Source organism: Salmo salar, chromosome ssa27 (genome assembly GCF_905237065.1).
Source record: "Salmo salar chromosome ssa27, Ssal_v3.1, whole genome shotgun sequence".
Lineage (NCBI taxonomy): Eukaryota > Metazoa > Chordata > Actinopteri > Salmoniformes > Salmonidae > Salmo > Salmo salar.
The window spans coordinates 21640332-21664987 of NC_059468.1; the positions used below are offsets into that span (position 1 = coordinate 21640332).

Here is a 24656-nt window from a genome sequence, read left to right on the forward strand (position 1 = left end):
CTATCAGTGTTTGGCCGAGGAACACACATGGCTGTGATTATCTATGCACACAGGTCTGACATGCCCCGGGAAACTAGTGTGTGTGTGTGTGTGTGTGTGTGTGTGTGTGTGTGTGTGTGTGTGTGTGTGTGTGTGTGTGTGTGTGTGTGTGTGTGTGTGTGTGTGTGTGTGTGTGTGTGTCAGACCTGGGTTCAAGTATGTGTAATTGACTATTTGTTATGAAATAGTTATTTTCTGTGTATTTGAGTATTTTCAAATAATGTGGCTGGAATCAACTACTTCTATTGGAAGTATTTGAAAGTATTCTCAAATAATTTCCCTTAAAAATACTATTTGAATGCATGAGTTAGTGTATTGGAATATTTTCACATCAGTGTGATACCCTACTCAATAAACTGGATGCAGTCTATCACAGTGCCATCCGTTTTTATCACCAAAGCCCCATATACTACCCACCACTGCGACCTGTACGCTCTCGTTGGCTGGCCCTCGCTTCATACTCGTCGCCAAACCCACTGGCTCCAGGTCATCTACAAGACCCTGCCAGGTAAAGTCCCCCCTTATCTCAGCTCACGGGTCACCATAGCAGCACCCACCTGTAGCACGCGCTCCAGCAGGTATATCTCTCTGGTCACCCCCAAAGCCAATTCCTCCTTTGGCCGTCTCTCCTTCCAGTTCTCTGCTGCCAATGACTGGAACGAACTACAAAAATCTCTGAAACTGGAAACACTTATCTCCCTCACTAGCTTTAAGTACCAGCTGTCAGAGCAGCTCACAGATCACTGCACCTGTACATAGCCCATCTATAATTTAGCCCAAACAACAACCTCTTCCCCTACTGTATTTATTTATTTATTTTGCTCCTTTGCACCCCATTATTTATATTTCTACTTTGCACTTTCTTCCACTACAAATCTACCATTCCAGTGTTTTACTTGGTATATTGTATTTACTTTGCCACCATGGCCTTTTTTGCCTTTACCTCCCTTATTTCACCTCATTTGCTCACATTGTATATAGACTTATTTTTCTACTGTATTATTGACTGTATGTTTGTTTTACTTTACTGTGTAACTCTGTGTTGTTGTATGTGTCGAACTGCTTTGCTTTATCTTGGCCAGGTCGCAATTGTAAATGAGAACTTGTTCTCAACTTGCCTACCTGGTTAAATAAAGGTGAAATAAAAAAAATAAAAAAATAAACCACACATATGCGTGCACGAGTGCCTGAGCGTGCATTTGTGTGTGTTTTCACATCGCAGTTATTGATACGACACATTGTTGCTTCCAGGTGTCTCCATTTCCTTCAGAAAAAAAACTATAACCTGCAATTCCTGGCTCAGGAACAGATATTAGCTACTCAATGTAACCGTGTCCTGCCATCCGACATGGAGATAAAATCTACTCCAGGATGAAAAAGAGTGAGTGTGAGAACATGTTCTCTTCCTCTCCTCTTCCTGGGGTTCACCTGCTGCTAACCTATCCCTCTTTCCTGTGAAAATTCCTCATTTTGCCTGAGGACAGATTAAGGGCTACCACCGTAGCAAGAGCCTGTATTGGTTTCACATCTCGACCTGTGTTTGCTTTCTGCCCAACTATGACACTGGCCAGTGCTCTGAAGGACTCCTGAATCCTGGAGTGGTCCCTCAGGCCCAGAGCACACAGGCTTAATGGACCGCCAATCAATCCTCTGATCCTATAGAATTACAGATGAGGACATCATCATCCCTCCCCCTCCCCCTCTCCCCCACTCCTCTCCCCCTCATCACTCTCTCCATTGGTTTAAGGCTCACAATCGTTTCCCTCTCACATCCTAAAACGTTTCCCATTTCAGCCATTACCCTGGAGAGGAGAGGTTCTGGCTGTTTCTGAGCTGTGTGTGGTGCCGGGAGCTGATCAGCAGCACTGTGAACCTGCAGCGCTATGAGCAATGAGCAATGACTCACAGACTACCCACCGTGCCTGCAAATCCACACCCTATATTGCAATATAGATTTGATGTGATGTGGACTATAACGTACTTGAATGAATGGATACATAGTCGAATGACTTCTATTCACAGACTATCCACTACGCCTACAAATTCACTGTCTAGCTGTATACAGTACATGCAGGGGCTGTAATGTAGCCTGAATGGATCTATAGAAAAATAGATAGGTGAATGTACCACTTAATCAGCTCTCTGTTGTTGTGGCTTGCCCTTCGGAATTGGGTTCACTTAGCCTTGAACGCATTCCCAGCATTCAAAGATGGAATCGTCTTTTTGAACACAAAGTCAGGTGAGAGTGGGTCAAAAAGATGGTGACGTACCTGCTAGTCCACAGGTTTGTGTGCACTCGGACCAAGGTGACCAATCAGATAGCTGGCAGTTGACGGGACACTCCACCACACAGGAAGCATTCATCTGCCACTTCCTATCCAGACCCAGCTGAAAGTGAAAACAAAAAGAAAAGAAAAGTACTTTATTGGGCTATTTTTGGCCAATGAGAGATTCTTCTTCTGCCCTCTTCCCATGTCCCCTAGGCAACACACAAACAGCAACCTGTCTGGATTCTGAAGAAAGAAGATGTGCCCTTATTTATGACTAATTCGTTTTGGAATGGAAAGAGAAGACCACACACCTGTTCACAGAACTTGAGGTCGACAGACTTGCCATCGCTTCGTACACAGTCCAGCATGCGCGTCTTTATGCCACTACCACACACAGCTCTCTCACTCAGCTGACAGGTACTCCAATCTGCATGAAGGAAAAAGAAAACAGGATAAAACCGTGAGGTGAAAAAAGAGACTCCCAACCCCTTTTCCTCTCCATTGCACTTAGTTCAATCTCAAATGTCATGCGGTCTAAATTTACTTGAGGTAAGATCAAATTCAATAATGTATTTACCATCCAGAGCCATATTTCCATATTGATATACGTCTCTGGTACCAACCATTGCATACAGTAATCCAGGCTGACATTTGCCTTACCGGTGATGTTATAGGAGTAGTGATAGCAGTTGCTGTTGAGGCTGCAGGGCTCGGTCTCTGTGGTGTTGGGGCACAGCTTTCCCTCTCCAGGTTGACGGATGAGGTATGCCGTCCTCTCCCGAGTGCTGATTTTGTTGCATGGCTTAAAGCAGAGAATAAGTCAATCAATCAATCATTCAGATTATTTTATAAAGCCCTTTCTACATCAGTCGTTGTCACAAAGTGCTTTTACAGTAACCTGTCAGGGATCCACTTTTAGTTTGGCGTTTAATGCAAACCAAATATGAAACCTTGTTAAAGTGAAGTTACCACTTTCCGACCAGCAAATCAAAAAAGGTTTTCCATGAATATATTTTTCTTCCTACATTATTCTCTGTCTATTTCCACCTCTGCCCATTTCCCCAACCAACCCCTACTAGATAAACTGGTCTATTCAGGTGGTGGTGACAGGCAGTGCTGTCTTCCCCTGCTCATGCAGGGACATATTCTATATCCGAGGTAATTAACTTTCCCAAGGGATCCGTGGCAGAGTGCCTGGGAATGGGAATGGGAATGGCAGGGACTGTGACACGGTTGACCCCTGTGGTGAACCCCTCTTCCCACTCGAGGTTCACCACAGGCACACGCGCACACACACACCCGCACACACACGCACACACACAGACACACACACACACACACACAAGGGGTGACAGGGTGGTCACAGCATGCTATGTAGAGCTGCATGAGATCATCTTCCCTGCTCAGTCATCCCACCCTCTCTCCCTTTGTTCATTTCTCAGGATAAATCACAACTGTTCTCCCACCGGAGATCAACATCAATTGAATAGCCATCACTTAAATTGGTACAAGCCTTGCTAGAACAATCATACTAAATTGGTGAGAGCCCAGTAGGAGAAAAACACATACCAATTGGACATCACCTAAATGGCTACGAGCCTTGCTGGAGAATCACCCTTACCGAATGGCATCCTTCTAAACTGGTGAGGGCCTAACAGGAGAATCACACTTACCGAATTGCCATCGCTAAAATTGGTGCAAACCCAAAGTGAGAGTTGCTGGCAAGAGCTCTGCTGTGAATTGTTTTTTTCACCATGGGAAAATGGCCCAAACAGGTTAATGGAGAGTAGACACTTGGCATGATTGGCCAGTTATTATATGTTAAAGGTGTGAGACATCCATGGTGAGAAGCAGAACACCTCTGTGCTCTCCAGCTATGAGTTAACCCTTTAAGCAGTCTACTCTTGCTTTCAGTGTTCAGCACCACATAAATAAACTCAGCAAAAAAAGAAATGTCCTCTCAGTGTCAACTACGTTTATTTTCAGCAAACTTAACATGTGAACATAACAAGATTCAACAACTGAGACATAAACTGAACAAGTTCCACAGACATGGGACTAACAGAAATGGAATAATGTGTCCCTGAACAAAGGGGGGGGGGTGTCAAAAGTAACAGTCTGTATCTGGGGTGGCCACCAGCTGCATTAAGTGCTGCAGTGCATCTCCTCCTCATGGCCTGCACCAGATTTGCCAGATCTTGCTGTGAAATGTTACCCCACTCTTCCAGCAAGGCACCTGCAAGTTCTCTGACATTTCTGAGGGGAATGGCCCTAGCCCTCACCCTCCAATCCAACAGGTCCCAGACGCACTCAATGGGATTGAGATCCAGGCTCTTCGTTGGCTATGGCAGAACACTGACATTCCTGTCTTGCAGGAAATCACGCACAGAACGAGCAGTATGGCTGGTGGCATTGTCATGCTGGAGGGTCATGTCAGGATGAGCCTGCAGGAAGGGTACCACATGAGGGAGGAGGATGTCTTCCCTGTAACGCACAGCGTTGAGATTGCCTGAAATGACAACAAGCTCAGTCTGATGATGCTGTGACACACCGCCCCAGACCATGATGGACCCTCCACCTCCAAATCGATCTTGCTCCAGAGTACAGGCCTCGGTGTAACGCTCATTCCTTCGACGATAAACGCGAATCCGACCATCGCTCCTGGTGAAACAAAACCACGACTCGTCAGTGAAGAGCACTTTTTGCCAGTCCTGTCTGGTCCAGCGACGGTGGGTTTGTGCCCATAGGCGACGTTGTTGCTGGTGATGTCTGGTGAGGACTTGCCTTACAACAGGCCTACAAGCCCTCAGTCCAGCCTCTCTCAGCCTATTGTGGACAGTCTCATCACTGAAGGAGGGATTGTACGTTCCAGGTGTGACTCGGGCAGTTGTTGCCATCCTATAACTGTCCCGCAGGTGTGATGTTCAGATGTAGCCGATCCTGTGCAGGTGTTGTTACACGTGGTCTGCCACTGCGAGGACGATCAGCTGTCCATCCTGTCTCCCTGTAGCGCTGTCTTAGGCATCTCACAGTACGGACATTGCAATTTATTGCCCTGGCCACATCTGCAGTCCTCATGCCTCCTTGCAGCATGCCTAAGGCACGTTCATGCAGATCAGCAGGGACAATGGTTATCTTTCTTTTGGTGTTTTTCAGAGTCAGTAGAAAGGCCTCTTTAGTGTCCTAAGTTTTCACAACTGTGACCTTAATTGCCTACTGCCTGTAAGCTGTTAGTGTCTTAATGACCGTTCCACGGGTGCATGTTCATTAATTGTTTATGGTTCATTGAGCACACACGGGAAACAGTGTTTAAACCCTTTACAATGAAGATCTGTGAAGTTATTTGGATTTTTAGGAATTCTCTTTGAAAAGACAGGGTCCTGAAAAAAGGGATGTTTCTTTTTTTTCTGAGTTTATCATAGAATACATTAGAATTGTACTGCATCAGTCCATCTACTGAGATGGACATGTCTTTGCTCCCAACCAAACCCAGAAAACAAAAAATAACTTAAATATTGTAAAGTGATAAAATAGGTGATTAAACAACAAGGTAGTCTATATATGTCCATACCAGTGAGCAGCGGCTCCAGGCCCCCCAGTCAGACAGGACACAGTCCTCAGGGCAGGGCAGCTGGCTGTCTCTGGCCCCTAGGGGCATCTCCTCTGGGTCACACAGGTAGTCCTCCACAGAGTCCGACGGCCCATCCATAGTGTTCTGCATACACCTGGACAGAGGGGGACAATAATCTAGTAATACTGATTGTCCCTGTCATGCCAAATAGTGTTGTTGTCGTCGTCGTCACCCCGCCCCCCCATCCGATGAGATCAGCTAGGGCTGTTGCTAGAACTTACAAAATTCTGACCGGCCTACACTCCATTTGGAGCTGAATTGAATAAGTCAAATAGGTTAAGCTGTATCTATAAGAGCTGATTGTCCATACCTGACTTTTCTGGTCTGCACTCCTTCACCACAGTTCTCCTTCAGGTCCACGTTGCTGACCTTCCAGACACTCCAGGGTTCAGCCACCCACACGTATTGACCACAGTCACTGAGACAGGGAACCACCTCATACACCTTGTGAGAGACCACTAGACTGTAAGCCATCTATAGTCACTATAGCCATCTATAGCCATCTATCGTAACTCCAGTCAACTTTTAGTCATTTTTGTGTAATTTTTTAATTTTAATTGTGATTAATTGCATTGTCTGAAAGAGTTGAAAACACAATGAAAATATCCAAAATACATAAGCTAAAATCTACAATGCCATGTAAAAACAAGTTGACATTGAAGTTAAAGAAAGTGTGCTTTCTCAATTTACCTAATTTTGCTAACGTTACTTTGGACAAAATCAAGACGTCAATATTCTTGTCATAAAAAAATAATAATTGTAATTTAAAATCTTAAATTACAGCTCACTTTGAGCTAATTCAGAATCGCGATGAATCGTGATGAATCACAACTGGATCATCTGTTTTAATCATTTGACAGCCCTATATAAAAGGCAAGTGAGAAGTCACTCACCTGAGCCTGTGGAGGGGGTCAGTTCATACACCCAGGAAAAGAAGAAGAGACCAGGGGGAAACAGACAGTGAGTGTTTAAATACAGGCTGATTTAACCTTACAAGTACAAGCCCTAACTTGGCTAATGAATAAAACACTGAAAGATGTCCACTCTGGCTTCTTTAAAAAATAAACACTATTTTGGTTCCTTTAATCTAATGCATTAAATCATAAGTATTTTCATTAAACATTAAAACAAGCCAGGGACCTCTACCATCTACCATGTTCTAGGTGAGAACAGAGAGTCAAGACTTGTCCAGAAACCCCTGCCGAGTGGCGCAGAGGTCTAAGGTACTGCATCTCAGTGCTAGAGGTGTCACAACAGACCTTGGTTCGATTCCAGGCTGTATCACAACCGGCTGTGATTGGGAGTCCCATAGGGCAGCGCACAATTGGCCCAGCTTCGTCCGGGTTAAGGTTTGGCCGTGGTAGGCCGTCATTGTAAATAAGAACTTGTTCTTAACTGACTTGCCTAGTTAAAGAAATAAAATATCCCTTACTCTTTACCCCCTAGACACTAAGTTGTGGAGATCTGAGTAGATTTGATTGGTTTAAGCAATATGGTACAAATCTGTCCAATCTTCTCAGATCTCCACAAGTGTCAAGGGGTTAGGGTTGTTTCTAGACAGAGCCAAGAGTGATGAACGTCCCCCAATCACCTGGTTGACATGGTCCAGTTTGGGGCACGGTCTACCACCGTTGTAAGGCTTCTCCCTCAGCCACTTGGAACGCACTTTGACCCCGCTGCCGCAAGACTTGCTGCATCGTGACCAGTTGGACCACTCACTGAGTTTACAGTCAGATGGACAGGGGATGATGCAAGCCTCCTCAATATACCCTTAAACCACAAAGAGAGACAACTAGGCTTCAGTATAGTTTCATCATCTGACAGCATCTGTATCAGTTTACACAGTTAGTGATGCATCAAGCTACTGTATTCAGTTATACAACATACTGTGAAATTGGGTTATAACATTTAAACTGTAAAATATCTAACTGAACAGCACCTGGAGTAAATCCAACATTCCTACTGATGAAAGGCTACAGAGATGATTATAAGAACTGAGATGGCAGCGCAGGGCAACACACAGCATTATAACACTGTTTACTGGAGCTTGGCAAATACAATGAAACAAGAGAGCAGCAGCCTGTTGTGTGATTTAGAAGGCTGTTGTTTTCTATGTGAGCCAGTCACACACACAGAGAGAGACAGAGAGACAGAGAGACAGAGAGACAGAGAGACAGAGCGACAGAGAGAGAGAGTCACACAGACACACAGAGACAAAGAGAATGGCGAGAGCGAGAGACAGACAGAGACACAGAGACACACAGAGAACAACAGAGACACACAGACAGAGAGAATGGCGAGAGCAAGAGAGAGCAAACGAAAGCTAGAGAGAGAGAGAGGTCATGATTTTTTGGTTTTTGGCAGGAGTGCCTCTCTCTCGGCTTGTTATTTCTGTTTATCTGCGCGAGGGTGGATTACTGAGCCTCATTTGTCCACTGAAAGAGTAGGGAGGTCATTGCTCTTAGCTGAAGCTAGTTCACAACACAGGAACCTGCAAGGATCCACAGTAATGGAAAATACATTAACATACAGTGAGGGAAAAAAGTATTTGATCCCCTGCTGATTTTGTATGTTTGCCCACTGACAAAGAAATGATCAGTATATAACTTTAATGGTAGGTTTATTTGAACAGTGAGAGACAGAATAACAACAAAAAAATCCAGAAAAACACTCCCTTTAAGAGTGTGCTCCTAATCTCAGCTCGTTACCTGTATAAAAGACCCCTGGGAGCCAGAAATCTTTCTGATTGAGATGGGGTCAAATACTTATTTCCCTCATTAAAATGCAAATTAATTTATAACATTTTTGAAATGTGTTTTTCTGGATTTTTGTTCTTGTTATTCTGTCTCTCACTGTTCAAATAAACCTACCATTAAAGTTATATACTGATCATTTCTTTGTCAGTGGGCAAACATACAAAATCAGCAGGGGATCAAATACTTTTTTCACTCACTGTATTATGAATGAGGAATTTTAAAGTTCAAGTTTGAGTTATTATTTCTTAGATTCTTTTACATCTGGTAAATGTATGATTCTGAACTTGCTGACGTAAGATGAGATCAGAAGAACAAACACAGTCTATTTTTCCCTCTAGGACATTTTACAAAGACTAACAGCGTTATTAGAGGGAGATTTATTGTTGCCCAAATTGATTACCCCATAATCTCATTGTATTTGGGCTTTTGTTTGGTTATATATTTAGAATTCTTCTAGATTTTATAGAAGTCACCTGGTTACCATTCCCAGAAGACCCACAAAACATAACAATTTGGAAACCACTAGTGAACCAAAATGAAAAGACGAATCAAGATGGCCCTGGAGGAACTGACCCGTGTAAGTTACAGACTCTCTTCAGATACACTAATGCTACTACAGATACACTGCAGATGTATTTATATATTTTTGGGGTTCTATATAGAGCCATTTTGAGGGCCATATATGAAACAAGCTATTGTGTTCTATATAGAGAAGCTACTAGAAGACTGTTTTAACATGGGTCCATCATGTCAAGCCCACATAAAGCAGGGAATTCAATTGTCTCTATAGTACCCATTATTGGACAGACTTTACGGTATTTTGTCTGTAAAAACAATCAGGCGATGTTTTTTAGAACCCAATTCATACAGTCCCATTTTTACCACCTTCTCGCCAGGATAAGACTTTTATATCTCCCGTTCACATGCCGGCAGGTTTAGGATTGGGAATAGAGTGGGCCGATGCGCGTGGACGTCTATTTTAATTAATCCAATGAATATACACTATCACAAAGAAATTCATTATTAATTGGTTTTAGGCAGGTCCTAAGAAACATCATAAGACTAATAAAATGTATTTTCAAAAGAATAGAATGGCATATTTTGAGTTTGATAATGTTACTGGTCTGTGCAGTCTTTAGGCTACACGGCTCCTAATGCAAATTAAATCAATAGTTGTTTTGTTCATTAAACCGTCAACACATATTTATATTAGGCTTTATAGTATGCTAAGAATATCAATATAACAGAATAAAATACAAATCTTGCGTCCCGCAGAGTCACGGCAGCGTGTAGAACCGCTGTCATATAAAACATATAGAACGTTTCATCTCTTATATTGAGAGTATCTTCATCAACAACCTCTGCGGGCATTTGGAGATGCCTATACGCAGTCGAGCAAAGATAATAGACCTACACTTGATTCAGGCTACATTATTGCATGCTAAATGTTTCTGATCAGTGATAGATGAGAAAACTACACCACCTATTTGCCCAGCCAGAGAATTAACCAAATATACAGACGGAGATTCAGTGAAACAAAATCACATTGATGATTAAGACAAGTCACAGGCTTTTGGTCGGGAGTAGGCCGAGGTTACTAAGCGACAGAGCGAAGAGCAAAATAATCCACTTGATAAACTACATAACATGCTGGAAAAATGTTCTGATGAGCAGCACTTAGCTAAAATTTCCGCAGCCTAATTGTAGCTTAACCAATATCCAACCGAAGAAAAATCTGACATTGATTGATTTGTCAGGAGTCCCCACGCTTGCCTCAAAAAGGTGCGGAAATAGTTGACCACACGCTAATAATTCTAATATATTTTAAGAGTTTCAGTAAGCAACAGTTTGATGCCTTCAATTGCATTAGTTTACTTTATTCCAATATTTTTGTCATTCAGTGATATTTATTCCCACAGTAATTATTTCTGGATCCATCCATTTGTGGCTAAGAAAGCAGTGCATGTGGTTGGTGGGCTATGGGAAGAGATGAGTGAAGTGACATGCCTTGCAAAGTTTACAACTGCCAGGAGGATAGTAGTAAGGGGTGCTGCCTACAGTTTTTTATTTATTTTTTATTTTACCTTTATTTAACTAGGCAAGTCAGCTAAGAACAAATTCGTATTTACAATGACAGCCTAGGAACAGTGGGTTAACTGCCTTGTTCAGGGGAAGAACAACAGATTTGTACCTTGTCAGCTCGGGGATTCAATCTTGCAACCTTTCGGTTACTAGTCCAACGCTCTAACCACTAGGCTACGCTGCCGCCCCAGTAACAACCATCAATAGTTTAAGAGAGTAGTGCGTGCCAATGACGCTTCAGTATTTCGGTTCACGGAAATAAAAGTTTAGGTTTTGATATTGGCCAGATATAAAAATGGCATAAAAATATGGTGGAATGCTAAAGTTGGCCGAAAAACGTATTGGTTTGAAAGCTGTATAGGTAACCATATACCTTCAATGAATTTTAATGAATTTTAATGTAATTTATTCATTTTATTTTTATTTATTTAATGTATTTAAATAATAATAATAATTAGAGTAATAATCCAATAAAAAAATACAATAAAATAATGTAATCCATAGCACGTGTGGGAGCCAATCAGGTAGGTTGATTGTGTTGTTGGAGCAGTAGAGCTACAATACCAGTAACTCCTGTATAGCCATTGCATCATCACTGATCTCCTATGGTTCCTTAAGCTTGAAAAAATGCCACCCTAATCCTTCATAGTGTGACGTGTAGGACACTTGGGTAGTGGTGTTGGAGAGGTAGACATACAGTACAATAGCAGTAGCTAGTGTCTAACAATTGCTTGTGACATCTCATCACGTCGCAGCTCTACACTATGAACCATACCTCAGGCCCTATACTGCAAGTGAAGCTATGATTCATAAAGGCATGGGTTTTTACAGAGAACAAACACTGAAGCCCACTCACTGCTCTAAGCACTTGGTATAGTGCTACGTCTTCCATGGGTTTACATGGACGAGACAATAGCACTGTGATTCCTAACTTTCTTCTCCACGTTGGTTGGAAGGCGATATTACTGTGTATTCCTGAACGCTAATACAGCTTGTTGGGACGAAAGCAGCTCTGATGCTCTACATCTGCATTGCTTTCTCTTTGGGGTTTTAGGTTGGGTTTCTGTATAAGCACTTTGTTACATCTGCTGGTTTAAAAAGGGCATAATAAATACATTTGATTGGTTTAAATGTGATGAATGTTCCTTTGACGGATTTGGGCTAAGGGCAGAGCGACTGTATCCAGCCGAGCAGGCCCTTCCTCTTCCTTATCACATTGATTTGTTCTCTATTGAATTTACAATCAGTGGATGCTGAAAAGGACACAGTGAGATGAGTTTTTGCTCTGCACTCTCAACCTGACATCAAATTGGGTCCAATGGAGCCTCATCAATAGAACACATATGTAAATGTTGAATAAATACTTTCTTGATGGAGAGAACAAGGGAACAACATTATCAAAATGTATTCAATAATGGGCTGAAACAAATTGATGAGAAATCCAAAGACCAAAGCCAAAGCATTTTCAATTGCCTTATCTTGCATTTCTCCACACTCGTTTTCTGTTTTCTGTAACAGGAACTGTCATATCACTGAGCATGCCTTTAAATGGAGATACAGACACCCTGTATGAATCACAGTGGCTATGTTTAATGCATACAGCTTCAAGGGAGTTGATGTGAGATGGAAGAGAGACACTGGATGTTTCAGACACTTTTTGTGACTCCCCGTGGCTGTTGCACCGTGACAAAGCTACTGTAGACTTACCATCATAACATCATCATACATAACGAGGTGACGTCCTCCTTATAGACATGAACAATAATTGGATGTTGGTGAGAGGCCTGTAAGACTCACCGTGGCTGTTGCACCGTGATGTCTCCACCAGTCTGTTGTCCTGGTCGTAACACACCATGGCCTGGTAGCGGTAGCCCTGGCCACACTCCTTGATGTCCCCCTGGATCTTCATGGCCAGCTGGCCCTCCACGCGCCCACCCTCAGGCAGGATGCAGTCCGACCAGTTCCCCACGGGCTGGGCGTTGTACTTGTTACAGGGGCAGTACTGGATCTCACTGAGGGGGTACACCTGGTTGTTCTTACACTGGTCTCGCTTTTTGCTCTTCCCTGAGAAGAGAGAAGGGAGAAAGGTAGGACAGGCGATCAATCAAAACCGATATGCAGCGTGGCTGTCTAACTCATACAACCCGAACGGCAATCACTTAGAATGGTAATAGCCAAATTGGAGAATAACCACACCGAATGGAAAGTATTGAAAGAAACGTTGTAACAAGCCGGTATCCTGGATCTTGATAAAGGATAGAGATTATCATATATATTTTTACTCAACATCCGCTAACTTGGACCAGGTGAAAATGGGAGGGGGGGGGGGGGTTCGATAAAAGTCACTTCTAGCAACGTGAGCTTTTCCTGAAGAATCTAAGGGTCCTATAGGCTTATCCTATATAATCATTTATGCTGTACATTCAACTGACCTCCAGGCATACTATGGAGGGCACTTAGACTGTTGACTGACCAAATTAGATTTGTGACACTCTGGCATTCAACTATGCAGTGATACTGTCTCCCTCGCACTGGAACCTTAACGTCAAAGTCATGTCAAGTACTTCAGTCTCTTTAGGTAGGAAGCTGCACTAACAGATCTATAGGACCAGAGGAAATAGGATCTAACCCTCATACTAAGCTTAACCATTAGGGGGATGAAATAAATAAATATGTGAGCCTGTATCAGTATTTCGGGATGACTTCTCTGAACTTGCAAACTGTGGCCAAAGACTCTAGTGGCATTGTGTCCCTACACAGACAAAAAGGACTAAGTTAGTTCGTTTACTGTACTTGTAGACCTACTACAGTCCACTAAGAGACGAAGAGAACTAACCGCAGGGCTTCCAGGATTTCCTCCATCAACATAGCGAACTGCTTCAGAGACTGACAGTCTGGGGTTCTAATCAAATCAAGCTGTATTTATTCAGACATGGAATGCAATGCATTCTAATAAAAACGAATAAAAACAATACAAATAAAAGCTGAAATATTTACTACACAACAAACATAAGATTAAAAAAACGTAAGAATGACAAAAATGAAACAACTAAAAAGCACCCTAAGGAAAGTTTAAAAGATGCATTTTAAGATCTATTCCACAGTCCTCCTGTCATAATAACCAACAGAGGACATGGGAATCAGATTATATCCCAGAGAAATAGACATGCAGTGAATGTAAGTAACCTCACTATGTTCCTTCAACTGTTAGCTCCGAGGGTATTGTCTTTAATAACCATATGCCCCAGTGGCGGTCGGTGACATTTAAGAGGAGGGAGGATGCATATTTTTTTATGAGCATGGTCATATTTCTATTACAGCATATTAGATGACTGTCATTCACATTCCATTAACCCAGTTCAATGTAACAGTGATAGGTTTAGGATACTAAATGATACTCACATTTTCCCTACACCCATCATGAGGTTGCTACAACCTAGCCTATGAATGAATGTTTACAACGTAGGTGTACAGGTCATGATCAAGGTGCAGACAGTGACACATTCAATACCGCCTTGCACACTCTTGCCTGAATCCTGAATCTAGCTGATATAGGGTGTAATCATTAGTCCAACAGTTGCAAATGATAGTTTCTATTTGACAAATTAATGTATGTTTATCCCTGTTTTGTTCCGTTTGCTTCAGTTTAAGAAAGTTTAAGTTTAATATCCAGGCTGTCGGTCTAGCCACCCGACAACCTGTCCGCTCAGCCCTATCCCCTCCTTCGGACCATCTCTGGAGACCTTCTCCCATTCCTCACTTCCCTCCAACTCATTCCAGACCACGGGCTGCATCCCCTCTGACTTCAAAATGTCCCAAGTCGCTCCCCTCTTCAAGATCCCAACACTTGACTCATCTGCCGTCAAAAACTATAGACATGTATCCCTTTTCTTTTCTTTCCAAAACACTTGATCATCTCTCTCAGAACGATCTTCTTGAGCCTAATCAGTCAAGACGGATCACTCAACTGAGATTGTGTCATGGAGGCACTCCACACTGCCAGAGCTCTATTCTCTACCTTCTAGATCTATTCACTGCCTTCTACCCTGTGAACCATCATATACTCCTCTCCACCCTCTCAGGGCTGGGTGTGTCAGGCTCTGCACCCTCTTTGATTGCATCCAACTTGGGAGGCCGCTCCAAACAGGTGACATGGAGAGGATCTATTATCTGCACCACGTACTCTCACTACTGGTGTCCCACAGGGCTCGGTTCTAGACCCTCTCCTTTTCGCTCTATACACCAAGTCTCTCAGCTTCGTCATATCCTCTCATGGTCTCTCCTATCATTGCTATGCAGATGACACTCAACTACTTTTCTCCTTCTGATACACATTTTGTGACATGCATCTCTGTGTGCCTGACAGATATCTCAGCTTGGATGTCGGCCCACCACATCAAGCTCAACTTCAACAGGCCTTCATGATTGACAACTCCACAGTGTCGCCCTCCGAGAGTACAAAGAGCCGTGACCCTGTCGTTCTCTTCAAACATCAAAGCAGTGACTCGCTCCTTCAGGTTCATGATGTATAACATCCGTAGAGTACGACCCTACCTCACACAGGAAGTGGTGCAGGACATAATCCAGGCACTTGTCTGGACTATTGTAACTCTCTGTTGGCTGGACTTCCTGCTCATGCAATAAATCCCCTATAACTTATCCAGAACGCTGCAGTCCACCTGGTTTTCAACCTTCCCAAGTTATCCCATCTCACTCCACTTCTCACACACTCCACTGGCTTCCAGACAAAGCTCGCATCCACTACAAGACCATGGTGCTTGCCTACGGAGCAGCAAGAGGAATTGTCCCTTCTACCTTCAGGCTATGTTGAAACCCTACACCCCAACCCGAGCACTCAGTTCTGCCACCTCTGGTCTCTTTGCCATCCCATAGGGTGAAGGGCCCAGTCCAAGCTCTCTATCCTGGCACCCCAATGTTGGAACTAGCTTCACCCTGAAGCTAGGACAGCAGAGTCCCTGCCCATCATGCGAAAGCACCAGAAACCCTACCTCTTCAAAGAGTACCCCCCCAAAGAACTCTTTCCTTAACCAACACTTGCACTTGAAATATTAAGCCTTCTGGCTGTTTTTTGCAAGAATGAATGCAACGTTATAGCCTAAACCGTATGATAATAGCTTATAAATAATCACTATGTGGTGGTCAGCTTGTTCAGAAAGTTTTCCAACAGAATTGGCTGAATGAATGCACCCCTTATCACATGCAAACACAGTTCACTTTCATAGCTACATACAAATAGAATGATCATTTTGCTCATTGTATAATTTCTTCTTGCCTCTACACGCTCTCTTCCTCCTCTCACCTTTGTCCTTTGCATGTGGACTTCAGAGCACAATACATTAGATGTCTGTGACCAGGCGAAAAAACATTTCCAAGCCAAACCTTCATATCAAAACCGCTAACCGCTACACACAGCCTGCATCATTGTCACCATATTAGCTGAGGTCATAGTCAATATAGCTTCTAGAACTAACACGTTAGTAAACCGATATAATCATGCAGTACAGTGTACAGTTAGCAAGTAGTTTAGCAGTTACACCTGCAGGCCCCAGTGGCAATAAATTAATAAAATCAAACACTTGGAAGAGTTCCAGTGTTGGACAGCCATAGTGAGCTAGCTAACTTAGCATCCCTCTATGTTTAAGCCGGGTGTTTGAATAGGCTAAACTAGCTAGCAGGATTTGCAAGCTAAGTGAAAGTGAAAGTGAAAAAATAAATACTATCAAATATAGCTAGCTCTCTCTCTCTCTCCCTTCTCCTTCATTTTTAAAGAAACAAATTTGTTCAAAACTATTGTCTTTCTCTCTGAGTCAACCTCTCACCACATTTTATGCACTGTAGTGCTAGCTATCTGTAGCTTATGCTTTCAGTACTAGATTCCTTCTCCGTTACTTTGATTGGGTGGACAACATTTCAGTTCATACTGCAAGAGCTTTTATAGGTTAGAGGACATCCTCCGGGTTGTCATAATTACTGTGTAAGTCTATGGAAGGGTGGGAACCATGAGCCTCCTAGGTTTTGTATTGAAGTCAATGTACCCAGAGGAGGACGGAAACCAGCTGTCCTCTGGCTACACCATGGTGCTACCCTACAGAGTGCTGTTGGGGCTGTTGAGGCTATGACCTTCATTGCAAAACAGTGTGTTTAATTCAATTATTTGGTGACGTGAATAGATTTAGAATATATTTTTTATGTTTCACTATTTTTATTTTCATGAAATTCACTGAGGAGGATTGTTTATCCCTTCATCCTCTGGGGAGCCTCCACTGATATCCACATATAATTGAATTCCACAGTTTGCACTGAAACTGTCTGCTTTAGGAAGAAGCCCACTGTGGGCAGCCCACTCAGTACCATTGATTTAAATGTAAATGTCACTGATGTGTCTACCTCAGATCAGCCTCTCGGAATAGCACTAAAAACAAACAAGGAACCCAGAAGAGGACAAAAATAGCCTATAGTAACATATGTAGCATAATAAACAAGGTTCATGAAATTGACAACTTATAAACATCAGAAAACATTAATATTCTGTGCATCTCTTAAACACACTTAGATAATTCCTATGATGATGCAGTAGTAGCTAGAGCATACACTGTTATAGAATACAGTATATAGTAAAGATAGAAATGCAAATGGAGGAGGTGTTGCTATGTAGGTCCAGAGTCATATTCCTGTTAGGCTGAGAGAAGATCTCATGTCAGATGATATAGAAGTAATATGGCTACAGGTTCATCTGCCTCACCTAAAGCCTATTCTCGTAGGAAGTTGATATAGACCAACAAGTGCTAAAACTCAGTATTTGGAATATGAATGCTGGATAATGTATGTGATATCAACAGAGAAGTATATTTTCTGGGTGACCTAAATATTGACTGGCTGACCACTCAAAAATAAGCTCCAAGCTGTAACCGATGCCTGCAATCTCGTTCAGGTTATCAGTCAACCTACCAAGGTATTTACAAACAAAACAGAAACTAAATCATCCACTTGTATTGATCACATCTTTACTAATGCTGCAGAAATCGGCTCTAAAGCAGTATCCACACCCATCGGATGTAGTGATCATAATAAACAAAAATAAAAAACAAAATTACAAAGTCTGGCCTTAAAATTGTATATAAGCAATCATACAAGAGTTTTTGCAATGATTCCTATTTCGAAGATATGAAAAATATTTGTTGGTCTGATGTATATGTTATGAGGAACAATCTCACGCCGCACTTGAAGCACTTATGAAACTGCTTCTTCTGGTTACTGATAGGCATGCGCCCAACAAGAAACTGACTGTTAAAACTGCTAAATCCCCATGGATAGATGATGAATTTAAAAACTGTATGGCTGAGAGGGATGAGGCAAAGGGAAGAGCAAATAAGTCTGACAACATATAGTAAATTGAGAAATCACACAACTAACAAAAAGAAGAAGAAACTATACTATGGAATGAAGATAAATTATATAAAGAATTATAGTAAAAAGCTTTGGAGTACTTTATATGACGTTCTAGGCCAAAAAGCTCTATCCTTCATTGAAGCAGATGGCTGTTTCATAACAAAACCTTTTTTGTTGACAAGATTAGCAAACTTAGGCATGACATGCAAACAACAAATGCTGAGCCTTCATATTCATGCATAATGGACAAAGTAATGAAAGGCAAGCACTGTAGTTTTTGAGTTCTGCAAAGTGTATGTGGAAGAGGTGAAATATTAATAATTAAGAACAAACCACCTGGTACCGACAACCTGGATTGTAAATTGCTAAAGTTGGTAGCGGAATACATTGCCACTCCTGTTTGCCACATCTTCAGTTTAAGCCTAGAATACTGTGTGCCCTCAGACATGGAGGGAGAGAAAGTTCATTCCACTACCCAAGAATAGTAGAGCACCCTTTAATGGTTCAAACAGTCAATCAATCAGCCTGTTACAAATGCTTAGCAAACTTTAGGAAAAAATGGTGCTTGATCAAATGCAAAGTTATTAAAATGTACACTTTCAGCATGCTTATAGAGAAGGACACTTTTGATGTCATTGATCATAACCTATTGCTGAAAAAATGTAGGTGTTATGAATTTGCATCCTCTGTCTTATTATGGATTGAGAGTTACCTGTCTAATAGAACAGACGGTTTTCGTTTATGGAAGTCTCCCTAATACAAATTCAGTTGAGTGTGGTGTACCGCAGGGCAGCCGGCTAGGGCCATTATATTTTTCTGTTTTTACTCATACCTTCCAATGATCTTGAATAAAGCCTGAGTGTCTATGTACACTGACAACTCAACAGTACACGTCGGCTGCAACAACAAAATAAATAACTGACACCCTTAACATAGAGCTCCAGTGTCACGTCCTGACCATAGTAAGATGTTATTTTCTATGGTAGAGTTGGTCAGGGCGTGACAGGGGGTGTTTTGTGTTTTTCTATGTTTTCTATACCTATGTTTAGTTCTAGTTTTCTATTTCTATGTTTTTTGGGGGGGGATGATCTCCAATTAGAGGCAGCTGGTCCTCATTGTCTCTAATTGGAGATCATATTTAAGTAGGGTTTTGTTCCATCTGTGTTTGTGGGTAGTTGTATTCTGTTAGTCTATGTACCTGACAGAACTGTGAGCTGATCGTTTTCTGGTTGTTATTTTGTCTTTAGTATTTTGAGTTAAAATGCATTTCATCATGAGCACTCAACACGCTGCGCTTTGGTCCCCTCTCTACGACAGTCGTTACATCCAGTTAGTTTTAGAATGGGTAACTAGCAATAGGCTGGTGCTAAATATTTCAAAAACTAAAAGAATCGTTTTTGGGACAAATCACTCGCTCAACACTAAACGTCATTTAAATCTATTATTGAATAATGTGTCGTTTGAGCAAGCTGAGGAGACTAAACTGATGGGTGTAACCAAAGCTGTCATGGTCAAAACATATAGACTCAATGGTTGCTAAAACGGGATGAGGTCTGTCCATGATAGGGCGTTGCTCTGCCTTCTTGACATCTCAGTTGACCAGACAGGACCTACAGGCCCCAGTTTTGTTGCACCTGGACTACTGCTCAGCTGTGTGGTCAGGCGCGGCAAAGAGGGACATACATAAATTACAGTTGGTCCAGAACAAAGCCGCACATACTGTATTGCACTTAGATATACACGGAGGGAGATGTCAGTAACATACATGTCAATCTCTCCTGGCTCAACACTGAGGAGAGATTGACTGCATCACTATTGGTCTTTGTGCGAGGTATTGATGTGTTGAAGGTACCGAACTGCCAGTTCAAGCAGTTGGCACACATTTCGGACACTCATTGGTACCACAAAATATTATTATGTATTTGACCTATATGTGTATGTACTGACATGTAAGCAATGTGTGACAATTTATATTTACTGTATGTACTTCTGTCCTTGAGCTGTACTTGTTTATTAATGTTCTGTGTCATGTCACGTTTCATGTTTTGTGTGGACCCCAGGAAGAGTAGTTGCTGCTTTCGCAGCGGCTAATGGGGATCCTAGTAAAATACCAAATACAAAATGTGTTAGTTTACTGTACTTGTACGGCCTACTCCAGTCCACTCAGAGACAAAGAGGACTACGTTAGTTAGCTTACTGTACTTGTACAGCCTACTCCAGTCCACTCAGAGACAAAGAGGACTACGTTAGTTAGCTTACTGTACTTGTACAGCCTACTCCAGTCCACTCAGAGACAAAGAGGACTACGTTAGTTAGCTTACTGTACTTGTACAGCCTACTCCAGTCCACTCAGAGACAAAGAGGACTACGTTAGTTAGCTTACTGTACTTGTACAGCCTACTCCAGTCCACTCAGAGACAAAGAGGACTACGTTAGTTAGTTTACTGTACTTGTACAGCCTACTCCAGTCCACTCACCCACTAGCATCCTCTTGCGGGTCTTGACGCCCACACAGTCCTGTGTACAGGAAGAGAACTTGGACCAGGCGGTTAGCTGGCAGTCGTCCTGGCATGGGAGCTGGCAGAGCTGGGTTAGAGAGGGCATGGAGCTGGCAAACTTCAGACATGCTCCCATGTCCGCTTGACCCCCATCCTGCTTCCAGCATGAGACAGCTATAGAAAGAAAGAAAGAAAGAAAGAAAGAAAGAAAGAAAGAGAAAGAAAGAAAGAAAAAGGAATGAAGTGGTGGTTGCTATGGTGTGAGGCAATAAGCTTTGGTACACACGTTGGACACTTCATTAGGGGAGACTCACAATCTCATTTGGTTAATGCCCTTTGGCTGCATTTGGAGCTAAACATGAGAGTCCCATCACAGGCGATCAAGACCTGACTGTGTTTAAAGTGATGATTAACCTACAGTACTGTCACTGTGGGATCTGGAATGACTCATTGCTAGTTGGTATGACTCACTACATTGCATTCCAAATTGTAACCTATTCCCTGTCATGATCTAGTCAAAAGTAGTGCACTACATAGGGAATAGACTTAGATTTCATACGCACTCTCTGTCTCCTGTTCACTCAGTTAATAACACACACAGAGGCGAGAACAGCATTAAGTGATAAAACTGAACATAGTCTAATGTCTATTGACTTTCCCACCCAAACAGACCCGACTAGATATCATTGAATGAGGAGGAGCCAGAGCTCTTTATTGAATTGTCTCTCCCCCTGTGTCAATGTCTACACAGATACCATTACAGGTAATGTGGCCAAATGTGGAGTGTGAAGAAGGAGGTTGAAATGTGCTCATCATCTGATCAGATAATGGTTTTCTACTTCAAGATGCTACTAGAGGTCTGGTGCAAGGAGTGGAAGAAGAACTCTATGCTCTCAATTCACTGACTGACACCATTTTGTAAATCGAAGACAGATAGATGCATTGTTGCCGCTCTCTGTCATGCTTCGTCGAGTTCAACACAAAGCAATCCACCAGAATGAACATTTTGTGTTTAAACCTTACTGTAACTAATTGATGCCTGGTACAGCTATAGGGAAGGGTTTTGGAGGAACGATTTGGTTATTTAACCACCAGTCCCAGCGTAACATTTAGATGGAGATGAAAGATACATGAAGCCCAAGGTGTTACTTTGATGCCTATCTCCCTTTCTCACATCAACAATACTACACACTTCCACAGTCACATGCATAGTACCAAGCAAGTTAAATCAAGCGCAGATCAAATATTTAAATGTACTTCACATACTATATGAATGTGACTAGTCTCTCATGACTGTCAAGTTCAAAACCATGAAAAGGAAAAACCCAAGTAGGCCGAGATGCAAAAATAATATCTTTAATTTAATCCATGGTCAAAATAATATTTTTTTTAAAGTCTCTCATGACAAAGGTATTATCTTATATATCCATCACTTCAGATATGAACTCTTTGCCCCCAGAATCAAATTGAGTAGCTAGTGCATGCAGGATTCTGTTGCTCACCTCTAGCCTGCAGTCCAGGCCCACAGGTCTCCACAGCTCCAGGACTGTCCTGACGAACGGACCAGGGAACCAACTGGCATCGCCTCCACTTGTGTGTCTTCCACCTGCAGTAGAAGAAACAGGACACAGCTGAGTCATCTTGAGAGTCATAGTCAAAGTCTTGCTCTATTTAACTTGATACCTCTTTAGTCAAAAGAGTAGAGTGGTCTTGGTGGATGATGGAGCCTTACCTGTATCCCAAACAGACAGAAGGCGCCTCACAGTCTCTCTCCTGAGTCAACACCTCCGGGCAGTCCTGTCCCCCGTTGGCCGGCAGCTGGATGATGATGCGTTTCCTGTTCTGTTTCCTTTTCGTGTTGCCACCTTATAATAACCCATAGAAAAACACTTTATTCACACACTGACCCAATCACTAGACAGAGACAATAACAGCAGCACTCAAGCTACTTCCATCGAGTCTTGAAGTGGAAAATTATCATGATGAATACCTGTTACCTACTTGAGTAATTGCAAATCACAGGTCCTTGAAATGTCCTTGTAAAACAAGTGTTTTGTTTGCTGTTGACTTTTAGCAGCTGTGTATCATTAACCTTGACCATGAAGAACACTAAAACGTAATGTAGGAGCACAGCTGGTTCCCAGCTCTCTAGGCTGGTGTTCTCCAGCAGATATGTACTTTCCTGACCAGTTCGGAGAGAAGGTAATGAAATAATCAAGTATGGCATATTGATTGATGTGGGCTTCACTTTTCTGCTGGTGTCCACCCAACTCAGTGATTGGGTGGTGGAGGTTATATTGCCCTTACAAGAAGTCCATCAGAATCCTATTACAGTGGCCATATCCATGTTGCAATGTATGATCCATAGAGGTAACTAGCTACAGGAGATATATATACTATATTCATATTGTAGGATCTTTTGTTATATTGACAGCTCCGATGGTTCTCGTAGGAGCCGGACAAATCCATGACCATATACTCCTAGTAAAGCCAGATGATCTGGGTGCCACATTAGAAATAATACAAGCAAGATTACTAGCAGAGGCAGATTAAAGGATAAAAAAAAATAGGAAAACAAGCCCAATGACTGTTCTTATAGACTCTATAAAGTATTGCTTAGCAGATGTTTCTGGTCATGTCAAGTATTCATGAATACAACATTCACTCCCGGGAAATGGAAATCACAGAAACATATACGCTAACAAGCGTTTTCTAGCTCACAAAGAGGTTGTTGCAGTGCGGGCAAATTGCTTTAAATTGCCCCTGCACTTTCTGCTTATAAGCAGCATTTGTTCTAGTTCTTTATTTAGAAAAACGTTGCCAAGCAACAATGCGTGTTCGTTGGTAGCCGTTCTAGGATGTCACAGCTCCTAAGTGAATTACCGTTTTGACTTGATGATTCTCTCAGCTCGAAATGAAATATTTGAAGAGGAGAAGAGAAATAATTGTATAATTGTGCAAGTGTTTTGTTTATCAGATTTGCCCATTTGTCAGGGCTGTCAAAACCAGGAAGCAAACACTTAACAACAGACCCACTATTATTTAGAATTCTCTGTTCTAATGAACTTCTTCACATGCTTTGAAGCACATGCTCATTTCAAAACCATATGGCTTAGGCTCCATCTCTTGAGCATTTTTGTCATGGACAAACTGCTCTGTATCTGTTGTACTGTAATGCATGCTTGACAATAATAGGATGTACCTGCTTGGCATATTGAATGCCACTCTCTCTTGACATAGTGGCATTTTTCCCAATAATGTGTACTTGAGTGTGTTGAGAGGCCTTTACATTGTTCTATATCTGTGTATTCTTCAGAATTTTGATAAGGCTAGTAGGTACCTTCTTTACATGTGGCAGGGCAGGCGCTCCAATCGCTGTAGGAGGTGACGCTGCAGTCTCTTTTACATGGCAGGAGGCAGGGCCTGACCGTCTCAGGACGAATACTCTCCGGACACCTGAAATCACATCATCTAGACGTGTCAAACTCATTCCACGGAGGGCAGTGTCTGCGGGTTTTTGCTCCCCCCTTGCACTTGATTGATGAGTTGATGAATGTGTAGAGATGTGTGCAAATATCGTTTATGTTTATGAATGCATATTTGTCTTGTCAAAATAATCCAACTGTTTACAGTATACAGTATATCAATACTGGGTCATTGTTGTAAGGAATGTCAGGGATTCTCCAAGTATACTATGAATCCCTGGTTTTAGGGCTTCAGATTAAGCCCCTTCATTGCTTTGAATATCATATCCCCTCTGTAACAGTGCTACATTGTTAGCTCATTCATGTCCCGTAATGGTAATGAACTCAAGCATATCATACCTGTTTCATTCGTGACATTATACGATTTCATTATTTGATATTATGATATATTAATATATCGTCCCAAACCTAGTGGGATCAAGTGTGTTTAGTGATAGTAGTTCAGCAGCTGTAACAATTTGACACCACAAATAAACCCTAATAAT

General features: G+C 42.2%; 1 protein-coding gene across 1 annotated transcript in view; it reads right to left on the reverse strand.

Annotated features, from left to right (window-relative positions):
* LOC106588717 (thrombospondin type-1 domain-containing protein 7A-like) overlaps window positions 1-24656 on the reverse strand; it is a 170657-nt gene that overhangs the window by 41572 nt on the left and 104429 nt on the right. The window contains exons 9-20 of the mRNA XM_014177994.2: window positions 24027-24142; window positions 22419-22551; window positions 22189-22292; window positions 20666-20860; window positions 12576-12842; window positions 7532-7710; window positions 6834-6839; window positions 6251-6384; window positions 5881-6034; window positions 2970-3111; window positions 2621-2736; window positions 2310-2427 (exon numbers count right to left, since the gene is read on the reverse strand). Of these exons, the coding sequence (XP_014033469.2) occupies window positions 2310-2427; window positions 2621-2736; window positions 2970-3111; window positions 5881-6034; window positions 6251-6384; window positions 6834-6839; window positions 7532-7710; window positions 12576-12842; window positions 20666-20860; window positions 22189-22292; window positions 22419-22551; window positions 24027-24142 (1664 nt within the window). The remainder of the gene's footprint in view (window positions 1-2309; window positions 2428-2620; window positions 2737-2969; window positions 3112-5880; window positions 6035-6250; window positions 6385-6833; window positions 6840-7531; window positions 7711-12575; window positions 12843-20665; window positions 20861-22188; window positions 22293-22418; window positions 22552-24026; window positions 24143-24656) is intronic.